The sequence below is a fragment of the Seriola dumerili genome, unplaced genomic scaffold, assembly GCF_002260705.1.
Source record: "Seriola dumerili isolate Sdu_G_001 unplaced genomic scaffold, Sdu_1.0 BDQW01000149.1, whole genome shotgun sequence".
Taxonomy (NCBI): domain Eukaryota; kingdom Metazoa; phylum Chordata; class Actinopteri; order Carangiformes; family Carangidae; genus Seriola; species Seriola dumerili.
In genome coordinates, this window is record NW_019174404.1 from 9,224,610 (window position 1) to 9,236,491 (window position 11,882).

Here is an 11,882-nt window from a genome sequence, read left to right on the forward strand (position 1 = left end):
CATCACGAGATTCAAATAGATCATGTAGGGAGTTGATATATAATTCAAATGAAGACGTCTGGGCTCTGCTTTACCCCGTGCGCCTCTCCTGTGTTTTAGAAGTCATGAGCTGTTAGTTTGGGGCTGCTCCATTTCTGAGGGCACATCATTGCAGGCAGGCGTGGAGTCTAGGTGCAGGCACAGCATGGGGGACATGGAGAGGAGGGGAAAGATGCTTTGGGCTTGGCTGGCAGACTTTCTGAGCCGAGCCCTTCAAGGGATTGTATGTTTCCTATCTGTCTGCCTCCCAGTCTCTCTCTCTCTCTCTCTCTCTCTCTCTCTCTCTCTCTCTCTCTCTCTGTCAGCTCCCCAGCAACAAGATGGTCAGGACGAAGATGGAGACAGATGACAGAGAAAGAGAGATTGAGACCTGCAGCAAGTGAGGGAACTGGTAAAATAAACTTTTGAGGGGAAAGAAAATTTAAGGGAAAAAAAAAAAAAAAAAGTGTGAGAAAGAACGGTTGCCTGTCCATCGGCTGAGAGAGTGCAGGCGTCGCTCCAGTGGCCATGACGGAGCAGAACACTGCGACGGCATGAGACCGAGGAGCTGTCAACACAGCCAGGGCAGACAGACAGACGGACGGACGGACAGGAAAGAAGGGGCTGATGGACCTGTCAGCAGAGCCAGGGAAGGATGGAAGGACAGGCAGATAGGTGGATGGTCTGACAGACAGAAATAAGAGAGGTTGAGGTGCAGCCAGGTTTGTCTTGAGAGGACAGACGATAAAGACGGCCGAGAGGTATTATCAACATCAGCATATTTTATCCCGACTAATTCACAGTAAAGAATCAGTATAACCTTTTATGCTTTAGCTCCAAAGTTCTGAAAACGTTACAAGAAAATAGGTTGCTGATGTTGTTGTCAGCATCTTTCACGTGTGACCCAAATGACGCGGTGTTTTCCCCTCTGCACAAGTCTAGGCAACTAACTCCTGGTGAAGGCCAGGGAAAGACTGTGGTCATGCTTCGAGGACAGAAACCAGCGTTGACTGTTGGTACGAGACGAGACATAAGCTACGGTTTCCTTGAGTCACATGTTTTGTTTACCCAGCCGTCCAATTTGACTTCCTCTAACAGAGGATTTGCAGTGGTGTAACAAATGCCACACAACCTCAGTCCTTGACACAAGGGGTTAGTTAACATGTCTCCTGCTGTAGATACCTGTGGTGCAGGTTTTGACTCATGGCACATGTTGGATTTCACTTGTTGGTATCACAGTAAACTAGTATATCATACATGACTGAGCCGTATCACGCTTTAATTATACTCCCCACAGCAACTGTGTTTCTGATAGGAGCGGTGGCGGGACGGCCTGCCTGGTTTCATTACTCAGAATGGGTATATTCCATGCAGGCGGCGTGTTTACGTTGCTTCAGTCACTTTGATGGAGACGGGTGATAGCAGAAGGTTCTCGGTGTAAATGGCTCTGCTATATGTGCGTCTCTGAAATGGAGAAGATAACGCTGCCTTTTTTTTTTATTTAACATGCTTCATGTTGTTTTCACTCTCATCCATCATGACCAGCATCAGAAACACAAGCCGGTCACAATACATGCAAGTGTCCACATTTTTATCTCCATAGCCTCTGTAGCATGCGGTTACACTTTTGACGAGCCGCGTGTCAGTTAAAGTGTGGCTTCAGAGCCTACGCATGTTGTTGCCATAGGTACGTCATAACCTCTTAACACTGAGGTATAAATCCAGCTCTAGAGATGACAATAATTATCTCACATGGTTGCTCGTCAGGGAAATGTTAACATGAGTCATTAAGTAAGTATTGGAAGTGTCAAATAGTGCTGTTTTTCTGGTTTCTTGTGGTTTCTGTCTATTTTATTTTTAGTTAAGCCACCTAATAATAGTATATTGAAAAGTATAAGAACCCTAACTTGAAGAAGTCACTTGTTACTTTTTTCAACAGCCGGGAACAATTAAACAAAAAAGGGCAACGGGGTGGCATGTTGATTTGGGAGGCTGTCATCACCCAGAAGGCCATTCACCCTGCTGAAGTGTGCTTCAGCAAAACATTGAATCTCTAGCAGCTTTAGTGGTGCTGGTCTGCATCACTTCTCAGCCTTTCACCCCCTTCAGGTGGGACAAGCGTGGAAAATCATGGAGCATATTCACTTTTTTTTTCCAACAGGTCCTAACAGCTATTTTGTTGCGTTTGTGTTTTCTCTTTGTACTGCTTTCTACCATTGTTGATGTTCCTGTGCCATGAATGTTAGCCTTCAACTAAGTGTGTCGTCCCATATGGTGAGAGACTGTGTATATGTACAGGTATGTAAATATAATTTGTCCTTATAACTTATGCCACCATGAAACCAAAATGTGAACAGCTCCAGCAAAGACTGAATACTCGTTGTTGTAACCTCATCTGAAAAGTGTTCCCGTTCTCGATTTAGGCAACGACTGTTTAAACAGGTGAAGTCTTCCATGATGATCTGGCACAAGATGATCCTTTGGGCCTCTGGGTGTGCTGAGTGTCATTTCGAGACAGAAAGTGGGTCTCAGGCCTGATGCATGAATTTGGCAGGCTTTTTCCTATTGTCTGCAATGCACCTGATGCATCTATCTGTGTGGGCGTGTGGGCATGTGTGTGTGTGTGTGTGTGTGTGTGTGTGTGTGTGTATACTGTGTCCGTGTGTGTACACCTGCGCACGTGTCTGTGGAATGTGCGAACAAGAGAACGTAAACTCTACTATTGATACAATCCTAAGCTAACACAGCTAACATTTAGCAATGGTATGTTCGGGTGAGGTGTGTGAGTATACATTTTCTACTGTGTTTGTGTGCGCGCGTGCATGCATGCGTGTGTGTGTGTGTGTGCGTGCGTGTGCTTACACCTGCATGTGAGACCTAAAGCAGAACCCAGTTTGAGAATGCCTGCAGGCAGCTTGTTGAAGCTCTGGGGTCCTGGCAGCTGCAGACAGGAGCGAGTGTATGTGTGTGTGTGCGCTTTTGGCAACCTCCACCATAAGCTCCAACCTTTACTGTGCCCACTCTTGCTCTCTCTTTCTCTCTCTCTCTCTCTCTCTTTTTCTCTATCTGCACCTCTCTCTGTCACTCTCTCTCCCATTGTGCCATAAGCAATAACATATCTCTGTGTGGCTTCAACCTGAATGTCTTCTACCAGTGGCACATGTACACCCAACACATTAGCATGCTATTCATATGAATTTTTTTTTTTCCATACAGGCTTCGTTATGTGGACTTTGGTGTTGGTCAGTTGTTCTGGTCTGAGGGAGTGATGAGTCAAGCAGACATCATAAGTGAAACGCGTCATCCAACTTGATTCTGATTAACGCAAGTTTGTGTTTCTCCTTTAGGTCTGACGGGTCACACTGAGGTTGTGAGGGTGGTCTTCTCCCCTGAAGACATCAGCCTTGAGAAATTGCTCAAACGCTTTTGGGAGAGCCACGATCCTACACAAGGTAACAACACACACACACACACACACACACACACACACACACACACACTCACACACACACTCACGCAAACCCAAACGTTGCCCTCAAATAAGACCCGTCCCGAGGGGCACGGGGTGTATTAGAGCAGAAGGATGATGCCCAGACGTGTGCCTGCGTGTGCGTTGTGGTGGCGGTGGGGTGAGGGTTGGGGATGGGGGTGGAGGGTGTGGGGGGAGGAGGGGGTCTCATGGGTGTAAGTCAACGCCAGACAGTGTTAATGTGTCTGAGATCCAGCCATCCATGGAGAGACACACCAGTGTGGTGCGTGTTCAAGCCCCAACTGCAAAAAAAAAAAAAAGAAAAAAAGAAAGAGAACCTCTCTCTGTGTTGGAGCATGTGCGTGGCATGTACTTTGTCCATCGTGAACCAGCTGAGGAATCTTCGCCTTTTCGTTATTCACGTCACGTCCGCGCCTCTGACTGATTCACTGACGATACTAAATTTGTTCTTTTCTGGGTCGAATAATGTCTGAACTTTTGTTTTATTGTGCTCTCTGCGTTTCATTGGTGGGTTTATTCCCTTGATGGCAGTTCTGAAGTTGTCAATCACAGGAAACTGGTACATTTTGAAAAACTTTACTGTGACGGTTTTAATATTTCACCGAATGAATTCAAATGCTGCAGGGAGGTTATTCGGTTGGGTTCTGATCCATATTCCGACATTACATATTCTATACAGTGCGCTGCATATATTTAACTTCATAGCTTTTGAGTCCTGGTCCCCTCACCTCTCCTTTTTAATGACACACATCTCTTCCCGACCCATCTCTCAACTCCTCCCCCTCAACGTTGACAAGAACCTCAACCCCCCCACCCCCACCCCATCCAAAAAAAAAAATCCATCTCCCCATCTCTTCTCTTCCGAGTCTCTTGCTCTCTTGTTTTCTCTGCTCACTGGAGGAGGTGATGTAAGAACATTAATGCACCGGGAGGGCACGGGGAGGCTGTGTGTGTGCATGTATGTGTGAGAGCGAAAGGACAGGCAAAGAGGTACTCTGCTCACTCATGTTGAATGTAGGGAGGGGCATGACAAGTTGGGAAGAGATGGATCAAAGATTCATAGGCCCGACCTTCAGCTTTAAAACAGGCTCACACACGCGCACACACACACACACACACACTCACTACACACTACACACTCAGCGACGTTCACCCACGTCAGTTCTGTCATCTCTTTTACATCTGTCATGATTGCTCTTTCATACACCGTGTGACCCGAATACACAAAAAATGTCAGCCATGTTCGTGCATGTTTCACAGCCAACATGCTAAATACATCTTACGCTTTTGGTTTTTTGTTTTTTTTTTCACATTTCACCTCACCTGTTCGGCGGGAGGTGGGTTTACAGCAGGAGCCAGGGGAAGCAGAAACTGTTGAGCGTTGGGGTTCATCCCATAACCGTAAGAATGCCGATCAGAAGAGATTCTTCTCCTGTTCTCCTGTAGCCAAAGGCAGAGACACGTCTTACTACGGGCAAAGGCACACGCAGAGTCGAGCCGACACGCCACGGGGCGATGGCAGTGAGGCCAAACGAGTAGTCATGCATTTCCCCTGACTCACTGCCTTGTCTCATCTCATGTTTTATTAATAGCATGCAGCTTATTGTCTATGCACTCCGGTAGTTGTGTTTTTTTTGTTTTTTGTTTTTTTTTTTGTCACAGTTAAGACCAGGTGACATCCTTCGAACCGCGAACTCAAATGTACTCAAATGTCTTTTTCTGGGAGCGCTACTCCCTGCCGCCTCTCTCTTCTCCGATTCTGGGTTCACGTGTAGCCGAAATTCCTCTGATTTGACAAATGTGGCGTGGAGAGGTGGAAAGGGGCCCGCTGGCTGTGCCTTCACGCATGCTTAAGCTCCAATTTATTCTGTCCACCTTAGAGCTGGGCTTAAAAGAGAATGGAGAAGTTAAGGAAGTTCGCTCTTTTTTCCCTTTTAACTGCACAGATTCACTTGAGATCATCGTATATGGAGACGAGCCCGGGAACATTACGAATTCCGTTTTCTCCTGACATATCAACACTGAGCCCGTCCTGCTTTATCTACACACTATGTTGGAGTGCCTGTACAACTATCATGTATAGCTACATATTCAGTGGCATGCAATACTTCCTTTTAATGTGTATATGTAGGTGTGTATCTGTGAGTGTGTGTGTGCATGCGTGTGTGTGTGTGTGTTTTGAGATCCGTGCCTCACTGCTTTGCCTCAGTTCAAAAGGGTTTAGTCCCGACAACGTGATGTCGGGCTGCGTCAGCTCCACCAATCCCAGCTTGGATAGCAACATTAGCAGCCAATCAGAAACTCCCAGCAGCCTTTGCTGTATGCCCTCTTTCCATATTCAGCAACACTAGTCTCAATCTGCTGGCTTCCCTGGGATGTTGCATAAAGACCCCCCATTCAACACGCTCCCATATTACAAGTTTCTTATGTCTGCATTATGACAACTCTTCAGTAACACAACCTTCTGTGTGGATGCGAGTGTATGGAAACACTGGAGCACAGGCGAACTCTCCGCAGTCAAAGTGACATCCACATGTCAGAGGGTAACAGCAGTTCCGTTTCATCACGACGGTTGAAAAGATGATTCGATGTGTTGAGAGTGATCTCTGTCGAGATGCAAACACATTGTGCCTGTTCTTTTCACACACTGCGGATCAATTGCGCACGCATCTTCATACACGCAAGCATACTGTTCACTTCACATTATGCACAAGTGCTCATTATGCCCACTCATAGACGGCTTTACTCCATTTGTGCATGCATGCGAATAGGCACACACACACACATATATGCGTGCACGCGCACTGTACATGCAGAGGGTGTGCGCACAGCTGCACCAGTGGCATGTCAAGTTTGTTCACTGAATACTTCCTCACAGAAGGCCGCGTTTCACTCGCTGTATCTCGTGTCCCCTCAGCTGCCAGCGGAGGATAGAAGCACCTTATCTAACCACTTCTCAACCTTGCCAGCCTGTCAACTACCTTTTTTTTCTTCTTTTTTTGCTCCTTAACCTGTTATCATAAGGTCACCTCGCTTCCTCTCCTCCCACTTTTCCCTGATGTCTTATGTTTCCTTGCTCTGTTCCGTTCTTCAGTCCCCCCCCCCATTCATTTTTCCAAATTCTTTACCAGTTTCCCGCTCTCCTCCTGTCTCAACCCCACCCCGCCGTACACATCTCACCTGTTCCCCCCACCCCCCCCCCCCACCCCTTGTCCTTTTGGCAGGTGAGCGCAGCAGAGGGCCCGAGTGAGTGAGCAAACTGGCCCGGAGCCCCGTCAGCACATCCGCACAGCAGCTCAGAGAGTCGGCCGCTCCCCGAGGCCATCCGCTCATCACACAAACACACTCGCATCAACTCACTCCTCTTTTATCTCTTAGTCACCCCACCCCACCCCCAACCTAAAAAAAAAAAAAAAATCCCTTCCTCCGTTCCCCTCCTTTCCCCCCCTCTGCCGCCCTTCATCTTAACAACCGAGGCTTTTCCCCTCCTCTTTGTTTCCTCCTCATCTCTTTTCCTCTCCTTTTCCCTCCTTCTTCCCTCGTTCCCTCCATTCTCTCTATTTTTTGAGGCCATGCAGTATTTATGGTGTGGGCTGCTGATGCTGCGTCAGTGAACAGGCATCACAGGCATACGCCGGTAGACACAAAAACACAAATGCACAGCTAAGATGGCCGACGCGGCAGTCCTCATTTGATAACATCTCCACGTACGTGCATGCTCACCCTTGTAGGTAGATGTTGGTGGAAAGAAATATATTACAGGTCTATTAAACAGGTAAGTGCTATTCGAAAATCAGTGATGGTGGCCGTTTTTACTCATTTGAGATTTTCTTTTTCTTACGTTTTGTAAATAGCAGTGTGTCGTCGCTGCAGAGGATATAAGCTCTGTGTTAAGCTACAAAAATACCTTATGACATTGAGTGTAAAAATGGCTTTTCATATCACACACAGGGTCACACTCAAATAGACATATATCAAGCTGTCAACAATCTGCTAAGTCATGCTGGCGGCAGTTACTTTGTGACAATTGAAATGAGCATGAATATTCCATTTATATAATATCTTCACCCCAGCTGGCTGCGACACACGCCAATTCCCTGTTGGGGTACCCCCATGTCTCCCCCTGTGTCACCACATCCCTTAATTTAGGGGTGTCCCTGCCATCTAAAGCCAAACCCCACAGGAGCTGACCTTGACCCTTGACCTGTGACCTCTGCCACCCCCACACTTCTACCCAAACCCTTTCCGTCTCCCCTGGTTGGCTGAGAATGGCGTGCTCATTACCAGGTGTCATTTATTACACCCTCACACACGCTGACAGCCCTAATTTATGGAGATTGCGGCACGTGTGCGCTCAGCGTGGGGGTGGAGATGTGCGTGTCCATTTGATTATGTTGAAGCTTTATAACTTATATCTCTCTTTTTTTTTTTTAAAAAGTCTTATGTTCATAGGACAAAATTTTCATCAGTTTTTGTGCACTTTTGGAAATAAATACTCTTGCATATAAGAACTGAAACAATATGGGAGAAATAAACTGGCAATGGAAGGAGGATGGGAAAGACCTACTGATAAACAAGAGGGCAACTAACCAAACAAACACTGTTACAACTTCACAAAATAAATAACATTAGAACTCATCTGAGCTTCAGTTGTTGATTGTAGACGGAGACCTCAGCATCACTGTTGTTTATTGTAATGACTGATAGATAAAACATAAGCTAATGCAACACACAAACACACACATGAACACACAGAGCTAAAACATTGTCAGCCTTAATTTCAAGTGAGGAAAACTGGCATCTGAAATTGAGTTGCCATCACACAAAATCAGATGAACTGTACTGAAAGATTTTTGCTCCAAAATAAGATGTGCTGCATTTGAAAAATCAATATTTTCTTCAAAATATATCGCCTGCAGGGAGGTGAAACTGACTCTGGACTTCATTGTAAACAGATAAAGGAGTAATATTATTGTTTTTAAGTTGTAGAAATGTTTATTGGATAACATTTCTGTTTATTTTGAAATAGTAACTATTTCAAAATAAAGTAATTACAAATATGTAAATTTGATAAAAAATTGAACTGTTTCCAAAGCTGTGTGTTATTTGTGATTACAAATTTTCAGCATATATTTGCAGCATTTGCTGGAACTGCAGACCTGAACGCCGTCTGACATAAAGTTTTTTTTACACGATATCGCAGACTGAAGCATTAGGAATTCAACTTATACTCTCATCCGGACTGATTTGGGTACAACAGTAGAACAAGCTCTGCCTGTTAGATTTAGATGCAGCCAAAAATAAACAGCACAAGGGCCAGAGTCACAGTGCTCTGACAGCGTGCCCAGAACCATGAAGTGATCATGTTAGAGAGCACTGCTCAACATAAAATTAAAGCTAAAGAGAGGAACAAAACAGATTTTTAAAAGAGATGACAGGAGTTACTGCGGTGATGATCTCCATGATGTACATGTACACCTTAGAGTCACATATGCACACATGCACAGTGCCATTGTTGAGGCGCACACAGTTCCACTGTTGGTTTAGGGTTGCCTCCTTATGTGTAGTGTCACCATCTGACAGCCAGCAGAGCATCACTCTCTGTTTTTCTCTGTGTTTGCATATGTCACATGCACACATACACACACACACACATATATATATATATATATATACAGAGTGTATGTGTGTGCGCATGTGTTTGCACGTGCAGGCGAGTGTATGTGTGTATCCGCTGGGGATGCTCTCACCATCCCAACTCCGTTCTCTGCCTCTGTCTCCAGCCCATCAGGAGCAGCTTACATAAGAACAGGGCAAAAATAGCAGCTGAGAGAGGAGAGGAGGAGAGGGCTCTGCTGGCACGCACACAGTCGTAACGGGACCGCGGGGCACAGCACAACCCTGAGTACTATCACGCACGCGCACACACACACACACACACACACACACACACACACACACACACACACACACACACACACACACACACACACACACAGAGGGAAGACGGCAGTTATCAGGCATTATACTTTTTTTTTTCATACTCGTAGTGCACTTTTGTGGCAGAATAGTAGAAATGACGATAGCTGGTCAGACTTCTTCAGCTAAATAATCCTTGTTGATGTTTCAACATGTGCGAAAGGCAGGGTTACGCCTGAAGTGGGTGAAGTTAGGATTGCATTGAATGACAGTGCAGGGAGTTGGAGGGAGAGGGGGGGATAAAGAGGTAAAAGAGGGAGGAAAAAGAAACTACATGAGATTGTTCATTAGTGCTCACTCCACAGTCTAATTGGTACGCACTGCCAAGTGCAATAATTCCGAATTCATTTCAAATGTTTTTCCTCCAAACTCAGAAGGATGCAAAAAGTCACCAATTATGCAGAAACATTTCTTAATTATTGTGGACACTGACAATGGCTTGAAATGTGTATTCTTTTGTCTCTGTGATTACGTTTCTTTTTTTTCTTTTTTTCTTGCCTCATTTGCAATCTTTTATTGTTTTACATCTGATTGAGTGCTGACTGCCCTTCTGAGATACAGAGGGAGTGAGAGAGCTGAAAGAGATGGAGGGGAAGGAGGGGAAGTACATAAAGAGGTGTAGAGGTTAGGCTAATCTCAGCTCTTACGGTTGTTAACGGATAAAGGATCGTTGTGTAGAAGACACCGGGGGAAAATAAGCCAGGGTCAGGCCACTGGTTCTGTAAAGAAGCAGGAAGAAAGAGACGCGTTAAAGGTTCAACACACATCGGTACAGCGCCCTCGTTCTTCGCCGACCTATAATTTCTTCTTTCTCTCCTCCCTTCCTTTCCAGTTTTTCAAAGCAGCCAACATCCCATTTAATCTGATTACTGTTTCACTGTTTCATCTCCTTATTTAACTTTTTTTTTTGCATGCATGCATGCAACTGAAAATCACAAGTCTGACTGTGCGTGGTGGGTGCCCACCCTTTCTTTCACCACCATTGAAGCACACAAACATACATGCAAATGTGGTAGACGGAAGGAAGTTATGGATGTTGGAAGGAATTCAGTGGGTTGGGTTGGGGGCGGTAAAGAAAGAGCCAGAGAAGAAAACTGAACGAGTACAAATTGCAGAAAGAAGGAGGGAAGGTGAAGTTGGAAGTGGGAGGAATAGAAGGCTTTTATCCCCAACAGCCAGCAGGGACAAACAGAGTGGAGCCATTCTTTTTTTTTTTTTTTTTTTTTCGATAGATCAAGATGTAAACACTGGAAGAGATTTTTACAGAGTTGCAAGAAATCTCAGCGGGTTTAAACACAACAAGCCCAAAAAGTGTGTGTATGCATGTGCATTTGTGTACGTTGGTCTGTGCCTGACTGTTGGAGAGAGTACTCACTCCCTCAGAGACACCCTACCGCCTCCCACTTTGTCTGATTTTGGCTTCCATTTGTGTGGAAGGGGTTACTTTTAAATTTGCTGATGTGGGGTGGGGTGGGGTGGGGGTGGGGGGGCAATTAATAAATATTTTTGGCTCTTGTGGGTGTAGGTCAGTGACCCTGAGAGGCGGTGTGTGTATGCGTGTGTGCATGTGTGTGACCCGTAGCCCCTCCCCTTCTGTCCACCCCCCATTACCCTCTGCTTTCAGAGGCAAGGCTCTCATGCATAATGCAGAGAGAACAGGGAGGCTCTCATTAATAATTACTGCCGCCTTTGATGGATGGAGAAAATAACGAAGGGGGCTGTTAAAAATGGAGAGAGCGAGAGAGAGATGGAGGCGGGAGGAGAGAATCAGAGTTTTTTTTTTTTTTTGGGTGGTATTTGTTGCTGTTGTAGCTCTTTGAGGACTGAATGCTTATGGGGATGCATTTGGAGTTAGTATAATCAAAAGCTGGGCTGATGTTTTGGATGGTGTTAATATTTTGATTAGGAAGCATCTCCTCTTCTGATGGTGGAGGGAGCTCTGAAGATGAGATGAATCTTAATTGTCTTTGTGTTGGAAGCAGCTATTACCACTCAAGGGTTTTTGTCTCCTGACTTTTGTCTAATATTCCATATCTTCAAGCATTTCTGTGAGATGTAAAGCCTTTCCCCGTCTTTACCGTTTTTTTATTAAAAATTACTTAATTATTTATTTTCTAGATATTAAAGATCGCTCTGCTGTAAAATAGCTTTTATCAAATAACAGCAGTCAAACCATTAGTTTGATGATAAATGACAAGTTCTCTTCAAATAACTATTATGCATATTTTGTCTATATATATATATATATATTGTGTGTGTGTGTGTGTGTGTGTGTGTGTGTGTATATATACATATGTGTGTATGTACACATTACACATTTTATCTATGTATGCTTGTGTTTGTGTGACTGACTGCATGAGTGATAGACTGACAGACTGGACACGAGGACTGACAC

General features: G+C 45.1%; 1 protein-coding gene across 2 annotated transcripts in view; it reads left to right on the plus strand.

Annotated features, from left to right (window-relative positions):
- LOC111225684 (peptide methionine sulfoxide reductase MsrA 1-like) overlaps positions 1-11,882 on the plus strand; it is a 33,873-nt gene that overhangs the window by 7,568 nt on the left and 14,423 nt on the right. For both annotated transcript variants that reach the window (XM_022750698.1, XM_022750699.1), the window contains exon 4: positions 3,366-3,470. In XM_022750698.1, coding sequence (XP_022606419.1) covers positions 3,366-3,470 — 105 coding nt within the window. The remainder of the gene's footprint in view (positions 1-3,365; positions 3,471-11,882) is intronic.